The 21,301-nt window shown below is 41.0% G+C and overlaps 1 protein-coding gene across 1 annotated transcript; it reads right to left on the reverse strand.

Moving 5' to 3' along the window:
* Window positions 1-2,057: 2,057 nt before the first annotated feature.
* LOC118394408 (ras-related protein Rab-18-B-like) lies at window positions 2,058-9,206 on the reverse strand. The gene is made up of 7 exons (XM_035787586.2): window positions 9,034-9,206; window positions 8,431-8,486; window positions 8,173-8,234; window positions 5,456-5,528; window positions 4,987-5,108; window positions 4,683-4,749; window positions 2,058-3,798 (listed from the first exon to the last, which is right to left on the reverse strand). Exons 1-7 carry the CDS (start codon window positions 9,099-9,101, stop codon window positions 3,626-3,628), a joined length of 621 nt encoding a protein of 206 aa, XP_035643479.1. The 5' UTR covers window positions 9,102-9,206; the 3' UTR covers window positions 2,058-3,625.
* Window positions 9,207-21,301: the final 12,095 nt, after the last annotated feature.

Consider the following 21,301-nt stretch of genomic DNA (forward strand, 5'->3'; position numbering starts at 1 on the left):
AAAGTCCTTGAGTGACCCAGCCAAAGCCCAAACTTCAATCCCATTGAAAATCTGTGGAAAGATTTGAAGATTGCTGTTCACTGACACTTCCCATCTAATTTAACAGAGCTTGAGAAAAATCTCCAAGGAAGAATGGGAGGAAAATCCCCAAATTCAGATGTGCAAAGTTGATACAGACATACCCCAGAAGTCTCAAAGCTGATACAGACATACCCCAGATGACTCAAAGCAGTAATCATAGCCAAAGGTGCTTCTAAAAAACGATTGACTCAGGGGTGTGAATACTTATGTAAATGTGATATCTTTATTTACTTTTCCAAAAACTTCTAAAAACATGTTTTCACTTTGGCATTATTGGCTATTGTGTGTAGATGGGCGAGAGAGAGAAAAAAATGGATGTAATATATTTTGAATTCAGGCTGTAACACGACAACATATGGAATAAGTCAAAGGGGTTTGAAGGAACTGTATACTACATGGTTAACAAGTCTCATTCATTCACCACTTCCTGCCTTATAGTATTTCTATCGGATTGTAATGTTTGAGCGATAAAAAAATGACATTGGGGGGGTCAATGTGTGTATTTCTTTATTGTAACCGTGAGATATATTTGATTACATGAGAACTGTGTTTTTGACGATTGACTATTTAAGAAAAATTCTCAATTCTGAAAAATTCTCAGTGACTTGTTATATTCACTTTTAAAAGACTGTATTTGTATCCTAGGTATAAATATTATCACAACATAGCAGTGCAAATACTTTTGAAATAATACATTTGATTAAATAAATGTGAAACGTGTTCAACTTCTCTTGATAATCCTATCCCACTAGGCTATACCTCACTAAAAATGATGAATTTTGTTTTCTTTGCTCAGAAACCACTTATGTCTCGGTCTTATAGAATGAGTTTTAAGGCTGCACAACCATACATCTGCTAGTTAAACTTTTTTTTTTTAAATGTATCACTGTATTGGCCATCTGACAGAGTGGACTTATCATGATGCATTTTGGGGACATTCTCCTGACACTGAACATACGCACATAATCATACATTGGGCTCTGAGACAATACCCTAAAACATAGCTTAGTAGCATTTTCCACTGGTCCCTTTCGCATGCTTTGGTGACATCATGAGTAGTGTGTTCAAAGTCTTGCATGTTGAGCTCGATCTGTAGAAGTTTATCAGGAAAGTTTCTCACATCTATCCAATGAGTGGACAAAACATTATGAACACTGCTCTTTCCATGACATAGCTTTCACCTGGTCAGTCTATGATCCCTTATTGGTGTCACTTGTTAAATCAAATCAAATGTATTTATATAGCCCTTCGTACATCAGCTAATATCTCAAAGTGCTGTACAGAAACCCAGCCTAAAACCCCAAACAGCAAGCAATACAGCAAGCAAATCCACTTCAATCAGTGTAGATGAAGTGGAGACATGTTAAAGGATGTTTAAGTTTGGAGACATGGATTGTGTATGTGTGCCATTCAGGGTGAATGGGCAAGACAAAATATTTAAGTGCCTTTGAAAAGGGTATGGAAGTAGGTGCCAGGTGCACCGGGTTTGTGCCAAGAACTGCAATGCTGCTGGATTTCTTGCTCAACAGTTTCAAATCAAATAACATTCTGATTTGTCCCGTGTGTGTCAAGAATGGTCCACCACCTAAAGGACATCCAGCCAACTTGACACATGGGCCAGCATCCCTGTGGAACACTTTTGATACCTTGTAGAGTCCATGCCCTGATGAATTCATGCTGTTCAGGAGGTGGGGGGGGGGTTGCAACTCAATATCAGGAAGGTGTTCTTAATTTTTTGGACTCAGTATAAATACTGTAGTTTGGTTAGGTATAGCTAACATTGACATTCAATACAGTTCAACAACTAAAAGGACCTTTGGACTGTATTAAAGATATGATTATCATAAGAAAACAAATAGTTAAAAATACCGGTATGCGCATTCCCCACAAACATTCAGCTCGTAAAAATAGCCTATTGCAGTAGAGAAATAGTGCTCGAGGCAACTCGAACAACAAACTCAAAACCAGAACATGCCTCTTCTTCCCGTTGTCTTTTATTTCAGTTTGAAATAATACAAAATGTTCATGTCATGACCGAGCACAACACCACTTACAAGTGTCATTTGAATGTTATGGTATAGATATTCATAAAGTGATTCATAGATGGAAAACAAGCCCACTTAAAAAAATAAAATAAAAAGTCAGACAAAAACTGAAGATACAACAAATAAACAGGATCATTATTTAAAATTCAAATCGCAAAACATGCAACAAACAAACTGTATATCTTGCTACAGATATACAGACTCAAATCTGTCTTGACAATGAGTTTTTGCATGTACGTGTGGTGTCACATGACTGTGTGTAATATGTTACAGAGTGGACCATTTAACAAGACAGGCATGAGAGAAACCTGTTGGCTGATCCATGTAAATGCATCCCTTTTCCAGACCACGGGATACACTGAACATCCATAAGCATGCTTGAACTAACACCCATTATGTAATATGAAGGCTTGATTGATTGATTGAAGGGCCAGCTAGGTCAGAATGAAACCAAGTAGATTTTTTTTTTTTTTAAAGAGGAAAAAAAAAAAAACACTTTATTTTGCAATAGCTTTAATAATAAACTGGTAACTTTTTTCCCCCTTCAACATGAGCCAGTAACAGCTATGGATAAGCACATCACTAGGCTATATCAATGCCACATGGACCGTGGTTTACGAAGACGTAAAACATTGCATGCATGTTCCCACATCAAGAAATAAAAAGTGGAAGAAAATATAAAATATTTAACAGCTTGGAATAGAGAAATCACCAAGTAAATAAAATGGAAGAGGATAAAAATAAATGACAATTGGTTGTCAACCAGTGGGATGGATAAGTTTGAAGCGTACAGTCTTCTTCCACGTTAAATGGATGTCTGTCTATGGCTAGGCGCACAATGCGTGGTGATGAATGCCTGTCAGCTGTTACAAAGTGCTTATGGGGAGGAGGGGGGGTTATAGACCTACAAAACACTAGCTAGGACAAAGTGAAGGCGCGTGGAAGGTCTGAAGCCCCACCCCACATCGAAGGACTCTACCTTCATCTATTGGTCCTACGGTAACCATAGTTAAGGCATGCAGATCTACTCATCCAGTAGAAAACGACATAAATAGCGAAGGTTATAACTGCGGTATAACTTGGTAGGTACTTGACATGACGCAATGATCCTATTCATAACGTATTGCATAAACGTGTAGCAGAAGGTATTAAATATAGTGTAGAGAAGACCCCGTTTCACCATCCTGTGTTCGACAAGCCTTACAAGTGACGTGGTGTGGTTAACAAACTTGATACGATAAAACAAAATGTACCTCCTTTAGCGTGATATTTTACACGTGATGAATATCAACTGTGTTCTCAACACGACGCACTGTGACAACTGGCTGGCGTTACAGGAAGAGTGCAAACCGCAAAGTCCCTTTGTACCGAGACATCGGAAAGTGCAGATTAACCCTTTGCCGTGACTCAGTATATAAAACACACACAGTATATTAACGGACTCTTAATATCCTTCTCAGGTTCTGGTTTCCAGTATGCCGTTTGGGTTGGTTCCAGGTTTACAGTACGGAACAATATCCTCCACAGCCTCCAGCCCCGCGCTGCTCCTGGTCCCCCAGCTGAACACCCCGTGGCTGGGCGTTGCTTTCCCAAAGCCCTGGAGTCTGGAGAATCTTCTCCACCAGCTCCTCGAAGGCACACTGGACACCATCCCGCGTTTTAGCACTGGCCTCTATCAAAGTGGAAGGGCACATTAATGTGATATTAGTGTTAAGGGGGATGCAACAACAACAAAAACTCACTTCAAAACTATTTTAGGGTCTGTTTTGAATTAAATGGGAGCAAAAGTGACAGTGGGTATACGTTTTCAGACTATTTCAGTTCAAGTCCCAGTAGCTGATTTTTTAAATGCATCAAAATATGTGCATGACAAGTGCCATTACAACATCGGACTGGGATGGATTTCTTCACCCCGAGAGCGATGTCTGAGTCACCCAGTCCATACATTAAGGTCATTTTCTAAGGAGATATCTTTACTCTGTTGATTTCCTGACTTATGATGGATGATGATCTTGATTTGGGTAATTTAGATTGACATGTGTAGACATACACGTTCATAAAATATGAACGTTCGCATCTAGAAAAAGTTGTGTGTGTGTATGTACACGCGCACACACACACACACACACTGGGCACTGTGTAGCCTACACGGTACATAGAAACAAAAACATTACCCTTTTCCATAAACCCTTTTATTTTGTCATTCTAAAATGGAAAGTCTTCAGAAATGCTATAACCTAATTTCAGGAGGCGATTGGAGCTGGGAAATAGAAACACATGTAGACATGAGGTTTGATAGATGATTGACTGCAGATTTGCGATCGTACTCCAGTTCTCCTGGAAGGGCTGCATCCTTCAGTGTTGTGCTGACAGTGGAGATTAGGAATGTCAAATGGAGGATGACATCTGCGCCCGAATTCAAGAGTCTGTACACTTGTTGTAAAAAAGCTAGTCTCCAACTGGTATTTACTCACCAAACGGTAGACCCCATTAACTTGAGTATCCGGGTTATTGTACTCAGACGCCCAGCTATTTTACAAAGACCCAAGAACTTACCAATAAAAAGCATGGAGTGTTTCCTTGCGAACTTAAGGCCTTCGTTTCGGTCAACTATACGGTTTTCCTGAAACAACAAAAACTGAACTGTCAAATTTAACAATGGGTTCACATAACAGGTGTTATAACATGCATAACAGGCATCAGGTACAATACCAGCAACGAAACATTGCTAAGTGATAGGACTTTATTTGTTGCATCCAACACTGGAGACAATGGCAGCTAGGTGACAATAAGAGAAGTGCAGCTGAAAAGACAGATTCATGCCAGACAGGTATGACCCACAATGCACTGGGACACCCACCTCCTTATCAATCTTGTTCCCAACCAGCATTTTGACGAGGTCGTTCCGTGTGCAGTACGTCTCCAGTTCGTTCAGCCAGTTCTCCAGCCTAGTGAACGTGTCCCGTTTAGTGACATCGTACACTAACAGCAAAAAAAGAGGAGATTAACAGTGTCTGTACCTTATCCATATATACAATTAAAATGTGTTATACAAGCGCGGGGGGGTGGGGGTATGGAAATCATACGGTGAAGGTCCACAGTACTAGAGGTTCAGAATTGAGAATGTGAGTTGAATGGAGTATTTGAAATAGGCACCTCATTTTTGGGAGACCAGGGACTTCTCAGAGTATGACTGCTTCGTAATTTTACATCATAATGTCTAAGATCGTATGGCCAGGAGGAACCTGATCCTAGTTCAGCATGTTTAGTACATACGGCTCCAGACGTGATAATATATGTTCACCACTGTTGGTCAAACAAATACTCACCCAGTATGACTCCCTGTGCACCACGGTAGTAGCTGGGCGTCAGGGTCCGGAACCTCTCCTGTCCTGCTGTGTCCTAACAGGCCCAAAAGTCAACAACAACCGGCGTCAATGAGAGAAAACAGTGTGTCAATTTTCAGCATGCCATGCCAGCGTCAAGAGGAATTCACTTATTAGAAAGTATCAACACGCAGCATTATGGATAGGAATTATAACAACCTTTTCAATTAGTTTATGAAATTGTTTTTTTTTTTTGATGAGTCACAATTATCAAAATTTGATGAGACTATGAAGAGCTTCACATTTAGTAAATACTAAAACATGTCAATCTTCCCAGGTCCTGCTAGGATCGTGGATTTCACTTTGGGAGGCCAAACTTCCGCCGTCATAGCTTCTCTATGTGACACATTAGACAATAGCACCATCTCATGGTGCAATCCCATTGTGCTTGCAACTCTATCCTTGAACAAGCTGTTCTACAGTGCCTTCAGAAAGGAGGAGTCACACCTTTGAACTTCTTCCACATTTTGTTGTGTTACAAGGTGATAAATGGTTTTGTCAACCATCTACACTATCTTGATTAGATAAGTATTCAACCCCCTGAGTCAACACATGTTAGAGCCACCTTTGGCAGTGATTATAGCTGTGAGTCTTTCTGGGTAAGTCTCTCAGATCTTTCCACACCTGGATTGTACAATATTTGCACAGTAATTTTTTTTTATTAAACAGGCAGTTAACCCACTGTTCCTAAGCCGTCATTGAAAATAAGAATTTGTTCTTATCTGACTTGCCTAGTAAAATAAAGGTAAAATTAAAAAACAGAGATGTGGTAGTCATTCAAAAATCATTTTAAACACTATTATTGCACACAGAGTGAGTCCACGCAACATATTGTGACTTGCTAAGCAAATGTTTATTCCTGAGCTTATTTAGGCTTGCTATAACAAAATGGGTTGAATACTTAAGTACTCACATAATTCCACTTTGACATTATTTAGTAGGCTAGTGACAAAGTATCAATTTAAAACTCAGGCTGTAACACAAAATGTGTAAAAAGTCAAGGGGTGTGAATACTTTCTGAAGACACTGTATGTAGTACTTCTGAAATAGAACATCTTGGGATGTGTTCAGGAGGCAGGAAAGGAACAAACGTTCTGAAACTTAGGAGGTAACCTATCTGAATGTACAATAACATGGACCCAAGGACAGTCATGTTTGCATGAAATAATCAGAAAATTACCATTTGCATTTCAGGTAAAATAAAAACCCAATGTCCAACCCCAGGTCAAACTAGCTAGCAACATCTAGTTAGCCAAATGTCCATTAATGTTTCATATGTATTTTGAACCTGCACCCAAAAGAGTCGGTTGTTCGCGTCTGGTTTGGACAGACGAAATCAAAATGCGCGTATCGATTCATTTTCAAAACCTTTTTTTGTGCCTGCTGAAACAACCTTAATGTTTGAGCCAAACAAACACATGTTTTTCCAGTGTCTTTTAAAACACCCGAACAAAGTGAATGTTGTTTAACAATGTAATTGTAAACAAAAAAAACAAAAAAAACTGTTTAGCCTCAAAACTAAATTTTGATATCATAGATGGTCAGTAGCTGTGTCTATGATGTTGAGAGTGGATACATTTCTCCAAGCCTGAACAAGTATCTGTGCGTTATAAGAAACGCCCAGAAAGCTCTGATTCAACAAATGTCAAAATATATGTTTGTTTATCACCAAATATGGAGTTTCGTTGAGCAACTATCTTAATTTACTCCCGTTACAACTGGCATGTAATTCCAACCATTTAAAAAAAAAAAAAAAATGTAAACATACTTGCAACCGAGAAAGGTCACAGGTCAGAAAACTACAACAGGCATTAGTTGCTTGTACATTATTTATTTTGACCTTTGTTATAAGTACATACCAGCCGTAATGGCATAAATGAAAATCACTGCTCAGTGAAACTCCTTATTTCGTGATAAAAATATTTTTACATTATAATGCTTGCAGAGCTGGTGAATGAGAGTCTGAGTCAGAGCTTTCTGGGCATTAGAGAAGTCTATAACACACAGATACTGGTTCACCATCCGTTACTTACCAAAACACTGGCAAGTGGCAACTTTGTTTTTGTTTGCACTGCAGATTATCCCTTTATGAATGTGAATTTCTGCCTCCCGGGTGGCGCAGTGGTTATGGGCGCTGTACTGCAGCGCCAGCTGTGCCATCCCTGAGTCCCTGGGTTCGCGCCCAGGCTCTGTGGTAACCAGCCGCGACCGGGAAGTCCGTGGGGCGATGCACAATTGGCCTAGCGTCGTCTGGGTTAGGGAGGGCTTGGTCAGTAGGGATGTCCTTGTCTCATCGCGCACCAGCGACTCCTGTGGTGGAGACACATTGGTGCGGCACATTGGTGCGGCTGGCTTCCGGGTTGGATGCGCGCTGTGTTAAGAAGCAGTGCAGCTTGGTTGGGTTGTGTATCGGAGGACGCATGACTTTCAACCTTCGTCTCTCCCGAGCCCGTACGGGAGTTGTAGCGATGAGACAAGATAGTAGCTACTAACAACAATTGGATACCACGATATTGGGGTTAAAAAAAAAATTTTTAACAAAGGGAATTTCCTGATGTACACTTCACAGAGTACATGGGCCACACCTTAGAAAAATCAACCTAATTACAGTGAAAGAGCTTAGATTTGAATGATAATACATTACATTTTCATACACTTACCCAAATAGCGAGCTTGGCACTATTCCCATCCACTGCAATTGTTTTGACTTTGAAATCCACACCTGTGTCAAAAAGAGGGAGGCAGGAGCCGACTCAAGTGGTGACCCATAAATATGAATAGCCTAATGTGTGAGACATAACAATATTCCATTGTCACATAGGCCTAGCAACGGTGTCAAAACGGCTGTTAAGAGTGGGAATGCTGTGTTTTCCCCTTCCCATTAACAGTGCACTGGGGCATACTCCTTTAGGACTTACCTATGGTTGCTGCCAGGTCTGGGTCAAATGTATCATCTGTGAATCTCAGGAGAAGACTGTTTGGGATACAGCAGGGAAACACCACGTCTGAGAGCAGGCATTTTAACACTGACACACCAGATATAGCCTACCTAGCCCACAACCTATGAAAACTATTTAGTTAGCTAACTAACAAGGGCTGGGGTGGGTTTGCCACACTCCACCAGCTCCAGATAGCTAGCTTGTAGATCAACCGGTATCTGGGCAAACGAGAAGGATGTGACAAGATCTCCTCTGTACCCAGAAAGCTACTCGTCGTTTCGTTTACCCAGCAGATACTGGTTCTACGAGACAAAGATAAATAACTAACACGTAGCTAGCAATTTACCTGCAAATATTTAAATAATCATCAAGTAAGATGATAAAAAAGCAAGTGTAGGAAAGTTATTTTTATTCCCAATTCAAAGGACAAACGGATGCAGCTGGTTATACAGCTAGCGTTAGCTATTGTGTTAGCTAAGAAAAGTTACATAGTGTAGCTAAGTTTAGCTCAAGATAACGTTACTAGGCTAAATAGCTTTCCTGTAATGAGCAAAACTTCAACAACAAAAAATACTATCTTACCTTGACTTGCCAACACCACTCTCACCAATTATCAATATTTTCAAAGTTGTCAACACGTCGTCGTCCATATTTCTAACGTTTTTCTAAGCTGTTTTATAATCCGTTTTTGGGGGGTGTTTGTTTGACGTTGACAGTGCGATTTTCGGCTCGGTGTTGTGACCGCTACAACAGTAACGAAGCACTTCCGGTTCGTGGTTTTTATTTCTTCCTTCAAAATAATAGTACTATCCTGTAAACTGTGTACAATGAACACTTCATTAATTGTGAAGGCAAACATGATCGAAAATATGGAAACGTTTCAACATTTATTATAGTATATTAACTTGTCTCACACCTTGGTTCCGAGTGAATACACCCCTGGATTTTTCTTATGGAACATGCATATTGCTGTTACAGTGTAGGAACCATAGTTTAGGTCCATATTTACCAGGGGACCCTCCTGGTTAACCAGTTTGATGACTATGTTCAGTATTGCCAGTAAAAGGGTGAAGCTAAATCACATGTGTTTATCAGTCAAAGTCTCACTGATATGCATATGAAACATTCTCAGAGTAAATTCAGAAAACTGTGATGCTGTTTAATATTTAACCCTATTATCATTATAAATGTCCATTTACAAGTCTATAGTTTAGATAGAAGGGGGGAGGGGTACGGCCCTGTGATAGACTAAATTCTGTCTAAGGGGTGTACTTGTACATCAAGCTGCCTCACACTACAGAAACAAGAGATAGACTAGCGTCCTGTCTAGGGGGTGTACTTGTACATCAAGCTGCCTCACACCACAGAAACAGGAGATAGACTCCTGCTCCTATGAGTCGTTCCGACTAGCACAAGCTTAGGCTACCTACTTACCTGTTGCTGTGCTTGTAAGATAAAACGTGAAAGTGGTTAGAGATAATCAATCACCTTTACAATGTCGATCATGATATTATTTTTAAGTGGCACTAAGGATGTAGTGGGACTAAGATGCTGGGCATGGGTAATAACATAATTTCATCCTGACAAGAATACTGAAAGAACAAGATTGTTATTCAATAAAGACTTTGTTCTCCATAGAGTGAGCTGGGGATAGAGACAAAGTAGCGTCACAATTCAACGGCTCAGACACGAGAGGTATGTGGCAGGGTCTACAGTCAACCACAGACTACAAAAAGAAAACCAGCCCCGTCTCGGACCACGATGTCTCGCACCCAGACAAACTAAACAACTTCTTTGCTCGCTTTGAGGATAATACAGTGCCACCGACACGGCCGGCTACCAAAACCAGCAGGCTTTCCTTCACTGCAGCCAACACGAGTAAAACATTTAAACGTGTTAACCCTTGCAAGGCTGCTGGCCCAGACGGCATCCCTAGCCGTGTTCTTAGAGCATGCGCAGACCAGCTGACTGGTGTGTTTACGGACATAATCAATTCTTATCCCAGTCTGCTGTTCCCACATGCTTCAAGAGGGCCACCATTGTTCCTGTTCCCAAGAAAGCTAAGGTAACTGAGCTAAATGACTATCACCCCGTAGCACTCACTTCTGTCATCATGAAGTGCTTTGAGAGACTAGTCAAGGACCATATCACCTTCACTCTACCTGACACCCTAGACCCACTCCAATTTTCTTACCGCCCCAATAGGTCCACAGACGACGCAATCGCAATCGCAATCACACTGCACACTGCCCTAACTCATCTGGACAAGAGGAAAACCTATGTAAAAATGCTGATCATCGACTACAGCTAAGCATTTAACACCATAGTACCCTCCAAACTCGTCATTAAGCTCAAGACACTGGGTCTCGACCCCGCCCTGTGCAACTGGGTCCTGGACTTCCTGACGGACCGCCCTCAGGTGGTGAGGGTAGGAAACAACATCTCCACCCCACTGATTCTCAACACTGGGGCCCCACAAGGGTGCGTTCTCAGCCCTCTTCTGTACTCCCTGTTCACCCATGACTGCGTGGCCATGCACGCCTCCAACTCAATCATCAAGTTTGCAGAGTACACTACAGTGGTAGGCTTGATTATCAACGACGACGAGACGGCCTACAGGGAGGAGGTGAGGGCCCTGGGAGTGTGGTGTCAGGAAAATATCCTCACACCCAATGTCAACAAAACAAATGAGATGATCGTGGACTTCAGGAAACAGCAGAGGGGGCAGCCCCCATCCACATCGACGGGACAGTAGTGGAGAAGGTGGAAAGTTTCAAGTTCCTCGGCATACACATCACGGACAAACTGAAATGGTCCACCCACACAGACAGTGTGGTAAAGAAGGCACAGCAGCGCCTCTTCAAAATCAGGAGGCTGAAGAAATTCGGCTTGTTCCCAAAAACACTCACAAACTTTTACAGATGCACAATTGAGAGCATCCTGTCGGGCTGTATCACAGCCTGGTACGGCAACTGCTCCGCCCACAACCGTAAGGCTCTCCAGAGGGTAGTGAGGTCTGCACAACGCATCACCGGGGGCAAACTACCTGCCCTCCAGGACACCTACACCACCCGATGTCACAGGAAGGCCAAAAAGATCATCAAGGACAACAACCATCTGAGCCACTGCCTGTTCACCACACTACCATCCAGAAGGCGTGGTCAGTACAGGTGCATCAAAGCGGGGACCGAGAGACTGAAATCTAAAGGCCGTCAGACTGTTAAACAGCCATCACTAACATTGAGTGGCTGCTGCCAACATGCTGACTCATCTCTAGCCACTTTAATAATAACAAATTTGATGTAATAAATGTATCACTAGCCACTTTAAACAATGCCACTTTATATAATGTTTACATACCCTACATTACTCATCTGATATGTATAGTAGTATATACTGTACTCTATACTATCTACTGCATCTTGCCTATGCTGTTCGGCCATCGCTCATCCATATATACATATTCTTATTCATTGCTTTACACTTGTGTGTATATTGTAGTTGTTGTGAAATTGTTAGATCACTTGTTAGATATTACTGCATGGTTGGAACTAGAAGCACAAGCATTTCGCTACACTCACATTGATATCTGCTAACCATGTGTATGTGACAAATAGCATTTGATTTGATTTGGATGAGTCAGCTGGAAGTTGAGCAGAGAATCCAGGAGAGAGTGAAGGAGCAGAAGGAACTCCAACAGGCTGTGGAGTCTGTCAATGTGAGGACAGTGTTACGGACCAGAGGAGACGCATCATTTCCTTTTCCTGTCAGCCAGGCCTGGCAGCAGAACAAACACACCAGCCAGGCATTTGATTGTCATGAGAGACATGTCAGTGTTTAGTATTGAGAATACATGTTGGGTGTTTAGGTAATAAGCTCTGTGATATTGTGGTATCATATTGCCTAAGAGCTAGATACAAACATATGTCTGTTGGTGATTGTCCTGAATAAATAAGATGTGCCAATTATGTTAATTGTCATATTTGTAATATGGTATGAGGATATGATGATATATGAAATTATTAAACTATGAATTGAGTTATGTATTTTAATATTCACAAGTTACCAATTTCAGTGGCAGTAGAGAATAAAGAATATCTACGATCAATATTCTCTGAAGATTACTCATTATCTTTTTAAATAATCCAGCCCACATATTAGAATATGAAGATAGTTATTCATCAATACAATCAACATTTTATAACACTAATCAAAATATTGACAATATTTACAGCGATTGTGGTTAGAGTGAGAGAGCAAGCACACTCTCCGATCCCACCGCCCCCCCACTGTGGGGAACAAGTAGCCTGGGTATACCAATATGTTTGTGCTAACATTCCACTGCTTGCCACTCCTTGTCATGCCAAACATGAATGTTAGCACAAAACAGGTTGTTGATTTCAGGCTACGGAACAGGCTGTCTGGGCTCCAATTTAGAGGGAATAAACTGCTTAACATGGAGCCTTTCTCTTCTCTATCTCTGTCCTGAAAGCACTCTGCACAGGCAAAAGTGGAGGACAAAGAGAGGATCTTTACTGAGCTGATCTGCTCCATTGAGAGAAGGTGCTCTGAGCTGAAGGAGCTGGTCAGAAACAAGGAGAAGGCTGAAGTGAGTTGGGCTGACGGACTCCTGGAACAACTAGAGAAGGAGATAGCTGAGCTAAGGAGTAGAAGTGCTGAGCTGGAGCGGCTCTCACACACACATGATCACATCCATTTCCTTCAGCTGACTGTACTGCCTTGTTAGAGGTGCTAGTGATATGAAAAATAATTCATAATTGAAAATAAATATTCATTCTCTCAATCTGTTCTGTCTGTCTGTGTTCATGTGCCTGCCTCGCTATTTCTCTCCCTCTCCCTCTCCATTTCTCTCAGTCTCTCCCCCCTTCTCTCCAGGGTTATCAGTCTCTCTCCAGTCACAGTGCACATTCAGACGTACCCAGCCTCATTGCGTATCCTCATCAGTGCTTTGAAGATGCGAGTGAGGCTGTGTCTTAGCTGAGAGAGAAACTAGAAAACAATAATCTCCACTACAGTTGGGTGGAAATGATCCCAAAATGTTAAATAATACTAAAATACAAAAAATACTAAGGGGGGATTTTATGGAGTTCTTTATATTCTCTATAGAGTTCTCTATTTAGTTCTCTATGGAGTTCTCTATGGAGTTCTTTATGGAGTTTTGATTTCCATAGCTGGATATCCTGTACAGAACTGCAGTTGCTTAGAAAATGTCCAAATGCACCAATCTGAATGAAACCTATAGGCCTAATATGTGTCCAGGAAACCATTCCTACAGATGCAGTGTTTTTTTGGCGTGCGTCACACCAGAGCATGCCACATTCGCGTGGATCAAAAGCTAGCTATGTGTATGTGACCAATAAAATCTGAGAACAGATTTTGCCACAATGATAAGTCCTGGAGTTTACGGTGCTTTAGTGGTGGTTAATGTTGAGACTAAAGTATCATGTCCTCACTCCTCCAGAGTAGGAGAGTACCTGGATCACAAGTCAGGTACTCTGGCCTTCTACAGCATGAAGGATACAATGACCCTGTCACTCTGTGTAGTCTTGTCCAAGCCTACCAGTGTGTGTTCCCAGTTTTCCTGCAATGCCTTTTCTCCTTTTAGGACTCTAGTCCTTCTGGTTTTGACCCTTGCCTGTTCTGGAATCTGTTACCACTGCCTGCCACTGTTACCACTGCCTGCCACTCTATTTTACCTTTATTTAACTATATTTTTTCAATGATGGCCTAGGAACAGTGGGTTAACTGCTTGTTTAGGGGTAGAATGACAGATTTGTACCTTGTCAACTCTGGGATTTGAGCTTGCAACCTTTCGGGTCCTTGTCCAATGCTCTAACCACTAGGCTACACTGCCTCCCCCTTCTGTACCTCCTGGACTCTGATCTGGTTTTGACCTTTTTGCCTGTCCACGACCATTCTCTTGCCTACTCCCTTTGGATTTATTAAACATCTTAAACTCCAACCATCTTCCTCCTGTGTCTGCATTTGGGTCTCGCCTTGTGACATGATACTTTCTTGCCAACATCACCAAGATCAGGGTGCTAGTTTCTCTTTTCTTAGAAGTAATGAAATTAATCCCACACACCTGCAACTCAGATGCGCAAGTGATTAAAAAAATAAATATATTTTTTTATATTGACTGCTTAAGAATGAAATGTCAATGTTTGGTTGTCAATAAATCAGATGTTTTAAAACCATAAAATCATAAAATCATTATTTAGTGCACATACAGGCTTAGGGTACAGTGGTATCCATTAAGCCCACTTCTGACTTTTCACATATTCTGTGATGCCCTTATGAATGACGACCGATTTGAGCGTTGAAAAGAAGACTTTTAATTAATAAAAAATACTCATAGTAATAATGGAGTATATATAAAACAAACATTTAATTTATCGTACTTGGCAGGTCAGTTAAGAACAAATTCTTATTTTCAATGACGGCCTAGAAACAGTGGGTTAACTGCCTGTTCAGGGGCAGAACGACAGATTTTGTACCTTGCCAGCTCAGGGATTTGAACTTAGAACCTTTCGGTTACTAGTCCACTAGGCTACCCTGCCGCCCCGGCAACCTAAGCCACTGCAGTATCTCAACATCAGTGGCATTATTGATATCAGATCTATTATTTTGTATTTTAGAATTTAATTTATATAATATAATTTCTGCCACTGAAATTAACTTTATTAGACTACATTTTTATTTGAATACAAAATATAAGACAATCCTGAATGGCTCAATTCAGTTTCAAATTTCAAATGTGGACAGTTCAGGAATAATATATTTTTCACTCATGGGAAGAAATGACCATAGTCCTTTTTCATTAAGCTAAGTTGTAATGAATGGATTACATAAACTAAACATTTAAAAATTGTAGGTTATCACTAATGAGTTTTCAATGTTTAAAATGTGTAAAGTAAATTGCCAGAGTAGATTTGTCGTAGTAAACAAAGAAATACTTTATTTTAGTTGCATGGAATAATTGTCAACCCGATGAATCTGCAATAGTCTGCTCAACTAGCAGGCTTTAAGTTAACATGACCTAGCTTAAGCAGGAGCGGTAATATTTTGGCCTATAATGATTGCAATTGAGATCCACAGTGCGTGTGATCTTAGCCTGTATTGGCGGTTTAATGAGATATCACCTGGCGGTAAAACAGTGACCAATAATTATTGCAATTTGTCTAAAAAACAACTCTGTTCAGCATGGCACTTACTCCACGTTTGGTATGCATTTCAACCATTTGTATAATTTTGTACCAGTTTCATCGCAGGTATTTTATTTTGAAAGGGAATCACAGAGATCACTGCCTTATTCTTGCTAGTTCATGTTTTTACTTGCTAAAGTCAGTCAACTTCTTTTTTGTTCCCAGAATGCATTGTAAACATCAACAGTCCAAATAAAGTTGCTTACAAAACTTCTGGGCAGACATTGTGCACTGCTGAAGAAAAAAACACAACAGTGCATTAATAACGTAGAAAACAGTCTCAATAGTTGTATCATATGCAAAACGGAGGAGACCCAGTTCAACTATGAGCAGAGTCACTATCCTGGCCTCCACAGCGCTTGTTTTCTCTTGAAAGTCCAGATGAAAGGACAGAGACAATGACCAGCAGAGTGGTAGTGACTGAGGCAAGCTGTTGGCCATTAGGCCTATAGTCTTGTTTGATTTTTCCTGTTAAAAGAGACAATATGTTTGCTATGTCTTTCAGCCTGGTCTCATAGAGAAATGGAAATCCGGGACACTCAAATTAGTATGATATGCTACGTTTGGGATGGTTACATAACACAGAAGGTTACTGAAGGCAAAAACGAAAGAGGGTGGTTGGATGGGTAACGTGAACGTCGAGTAACCCAAATTTGCATGTTTGAATCTCATCACGTACAACTTTAGCATTTCAGGTCATCAGCAACTTTTCAACTACTTACTTATTTTAACTACTTTGCAACTACTTAGCATGTTAGCTAACCATGACCCTAACCTTAACCTTTTTACCTAAACCTTCCTCTAACATTAATCCTTTAACCTAACTCCATCCCTAACCCCTAGCCTAGCTCAAATTAGCCAGCTAGCTAATATTAGCGTTAGCCACCGAGCTAACATAGCTATATATATATATATATATATATAACATATATGTTTTGCAAATTCTTAACATATTGTACGTTTAGCAAATCCGTAACATATTCTACATATTGTACATCGTATGAAATGGATGATGGACATCCACAAATTAATACATACCATACGAAAAGTAACATCTCATCCTAAATGGAGTGTCTCGGATTGACGTACAGAATAATACGAAATGCTCTGAGACCAGGTTGTGACTTTGGGTATTAATGTGTTTCCTCACATAAGGTATTGTGTTGAAAATAAAAACATCTGTTAGCAAAATCCACATTTCAACAAATGCTGTCTTACAGTGAAACAAAGCATTTATTACAAGAATATTGTTGTTGTATAATTAACCATTGGTGGTATAGTATTGCGTGATTAATCTGTAAGGATCCTATAGGGTCAGTGTAGATTAAATAGTACTTTAATAATCCCTTAAAGGGAAAATGTTGTTGCACCAGCTAATACATACAGTACAATAAATACACAAACAAGACATCATCAATGGATATTTAAAAAAATAAAAAATGTTAAAAAGCCTCATAGCATAAGGTAACAAGGATCTGCGGAAACATTCGGTTTTCTCATAGCTAATATAAATCTGTCTGCCATTGCACTGCGTTGCCCCAAGCAGATACCATGGTTGGTGTTGGTCTCTATGCTATTGAGCATCTTGAAGATCTGCTTATCCAGAATGGGCTCTAGATTGTCCTGGTGGGTGTAGATGGTAGAACCAGCTTTCTTTATGATTTTGTTCAACTTGTTAGCATCATCCGTTGTGATGTCACCACCAGTAGATCATACTGTAGAACAAGACACTAGCCAAAACACTGTTATGCAACATATGGAGCATTGTTAGGCAGACATCAAAGGATCTTAGCTTCCTTGAAAATAATAACTTTTTTACATTTATTAAATACTCCTTTCTCGTGATATCCAATTGGTAGTTACAGTCTTGTCCCATTGCTGCAACTCCAGTACGGACCCCGCCAAGCCGCACTGCTTCTTGACACGCTGCTCACTTAACCTGGAAGGCAGCCACACCAATGTGTCGGAAGAAAACACCATACAGCTGGCAACTGAAGTCAGCGTGCATGCGCCCGGTCCTCCACAAGGAGTCGCTAGAGCACAATGGGACAAGGCCATCCTGGCAGGTCAAACCCTCCCCTTGCGACGCTGAGCCATTTGTGCGTCGCCTCATGGGTCTCCCAGTTGCAGCCAGCTGCGACATACCCTGGGATTGAACCCGGGTCTGTAGTGACACCTCTAGCGCCTTAGACCGATGCGCTACTCGGGAGGCCAGAAAAACAATAACCTTTTCTGAGCCTTTTCAAAAACTATGGCGGTGTTCTCCATAATATGGTATATTGTAAACTATAAGCATATCTTCACAATGCTCGCAACACTGTGGGGTTCATTTATAATGCAAAACAAAATATCATTATGATGACTAGGGTTGCAGAAATCCAGGAACTTTAAACACATGTCCTGGATTTTCAGAAATCCTGGTTGGATGAGTCAGCATTTCCTGTTTATTCACTCCTGATTCAATGGATCCTCCAACCGGGATTTCAGGAAAACCAGTGAATTTATTGTAGGTTCTAGGGATTTTGCAACCCTTACAATGATCAGAAACACTTATTTGATTTTGACAATCAAACAAGCAAATAAATGAAGGTCTTTCATAAATAAGAAACCATTCAAATGGCGACACATGGAGTACGATAGTGGAGCCAGAATCACCACTAGAGAGCAGCAAAGGCTTGACTGTTGCTCTGCAGGTTGTGGAGACATGGGACACAGGTAAATACTATTTAAACCTGTATAGGACACTGGTAAATACTATTTAAACCTGTACAGGACACAGGTAAATACTATTTAAACCTACAACATATCAAAACAGTATTTATTTAAATTGTATTTACCAGTGTTCTATACAGGTTTAAATAGTAAAAGAGCAAGTGTGCATGTGTTTCAGTTTGGTTTTACTACCCTTGTGGGTACCAGAAGTCCTCAAAAGGATAGTAAAAACAAGGAAGACTTGCAAAAGTGAGGACATTTTGCCATTCCCCACAAGGGAAAAGGCTATTTTAGGCTTAGGGGTGAGGTTTAGAAGTTAGGGTTATGTTTAGGTTTAGGGGTTATGTTTAGATTTAGGGGTTATGTTTAGGTTTAGGGGTTATGTTTAGGTTTAGGGGTTATGTTTAGGTTTAGGGGTTAAGGAAAATAGGATTTTGAATGTCAATACATTTTTTGGTCCCCACAATGATAGTAAAACAAACGTGTGTGTGTGTGTGTGTGGTAGGTAATCTGTCACAGCTGTGAAAGGGGGTGGGCTGTGATGTTGTGCTAGCACTTCCAAGTTCTCAGGAGGCCTTTTCTCCTTCAACAAACTGTGATTTTATACCTGTCTGTTCACACGTTAGTCGAGCCAGACTGCTCACGTCACTATTGCACCTCTCAACACTCCACATCACAGCCATCTGTGGGAAGACGGGCCGCTATTTTCAACTGACCTGTATTCTTCCTCTCATACTCCTCACGAAAATTACACATTTCTTGAGTCATTTGATTGACAGTGATATGAAAGGGAATCATTAAGAACGGTGTTCCTGGAACATGTGGACCATGGGCTTCGGTGTGTGTGTGTGTGTGTGTGTCTTTGTGTGTGTGTCTTTGTGTGTGTGTGTGTGTGTGTGTGTGTGTGTGTGTGTGTGTGTGTGTGTGTGTGTGTGTGTGTGTGTGTGTGTGTGTGTGTGTGTGTGTGTGTGTGTGTGTGTGTGTGTGTGTGTGTGTGTGTGTGAGAGTGTGTGTGTGTCTGTGTGCGAGTGCTGTGTGTGTCTGTGTGAGAGTATGTGTGTGTCTGTGTGAGAGTGTGTGTGTCTGTGTGAGAGTGTGTCTGTGTGTGCCATTGTGTGTCTGTGTGTGCCGTTGTGTGTGTGTGTGTGTGTGTGTGTGTGTGTAGGCAGTTGCTTACCAGCGATAAATAATGTAACTTTCAGGTAAATATTATCATCACCTTACTCCAATCTTTGGTAATACTCTCTAAAGATGTGTGAGTCATGTACCGAAACAGGACACTTCGGCTCAATGTCAGTGACAAGACCCTGATGGTAACAGATCATCTGAAAAGTATAGCGATGGATAGAACAAAGGCCTAATAAGATGCTGTATAATTGTAGAGAAGCCTACATTATGTACCTGAACATCTGTGAAAGTGGAGCCTCAATTTAGTCCAGTAGGGGAGGTAGTGAGACAGTGGGTACCTTCTAATCCACCAATGTCTCTGGGAAGTTCTACAAAATAATGTCCATTGAGGCTATAAACTTTTGACAACAGATACCATTGTTGATTTGCATAGGTTGGGGTTAGTTTACCTGCAATGCCATAAAACCCCTTTGATGGTTTGGACAGGCAAGTGGCCAGGGAATACAATGAACACATTCAGCAGTCGCTTAAAAGCAAGGTACACCTTGGGGGGATAGCGTGACAGACAGATGGTGTTCTTGCTAAGGTTTTCTGCATCTCTGATGGTGTGGAGGAATTTTCCACTTGCAAAGAAGAACAAAGCAAGGCAAAACAAGAAAATGATCAGAAAATGTCGGTACCAGTCAAAAGTACCTACTCATTCAACGGTTTTTCTTTATATTTTACTATTTTCTACTCATTTATTTGTACTATTTTCTAGATTGTAGAATAATAGTGAAGACAATAAAACTATGAAATAACACATATTGAATCATGTAGTAACCAAAAGGGTGTTAAACAAATGTTTGATTTTAGATTCTTCAAAGTAGTAGTAGTTGGTATTCTCTCAACCAGCTTCATGAGGAATGCTTTTCTGTAATGATGGGGGGGGACGTTTTAATAAAACAACAAAACCAAGAACACGACACTAACATAAGGCAGAACGCCGATACACAACAATACCAATTGGTGAGTGAACCTGGGAGAGTGCCATATAAAGGGGAGGAAATTATTAAGGTAATGGAGTCCAGGTGTGAATCATAATGATTCACAGGTGTGCGTAATGATGAATACCAGGACCGGTGGGTAGTATTCTGGCGACGTCATACGCCGGTGGGGAGGCGCAGGAGCAGACGTGACATTTTCCAACAGTCTTGAAGGAGTTCCAACGTATGCTGAGCATTTGTTGGCTGCTTTTCCTTCACTCTGCGGTCCAACACATCCCAAACCATCTCATTTGGGCTGAGTTCGGGTGATTGTGGAGACCAGGCCATCTGATGCAGCACTCCATCACTCTCCTTCTTGGTAAAATAGCCCTTATACAGCCTGGAGGTGTGTTTTAGGTCATTGTTCTGTTGAAAAACAAATGACAGTCCCACTAAGCGCAAACCAGATGGGATGGTGTAAGCTGCAGTATGCTCTGGTAGCCATGCTGGTTAAGTGTGCCCTGAATTCTAAATAAATTACAGACAGTATCACCAGCAAAGCACCCCCTCACCATCACACCTCCTCCTCCATGCTTCACAGTGGGAACTACACATTCGGAAATCATCTGTTCACCTACTCCGTGGCTCATAAAGTCATGGCAGTTGGAAGCAAAAATCTCAAATTCTGACTCATCAGACCAAAGGACACATTTCCACTGGTCTAATGTCCATTGCTCGTGTTTCTTGGCCCAAGCAAGTCTCTTCTTCTGATTGGTGTCCTTTAGTAGTGGTTTCATAGTTTTGATGTCTTCTATAATG

Source organism: Oncorhynchus keta, chromosome 15, assembly GCF_023373465.1.
Source record: "Oncorhynchus keta strain PuntledgeMale-10-30-2019 chromosome 15, Oket_V2, whole genome shotgun sequence".
Lineage (NCBI taxonomy): Eukaryota > Metazoa > Chordata > Actinopteri > Salmoniformes > Salmonidae > Oncorhynchus > Oncorhynchus keta.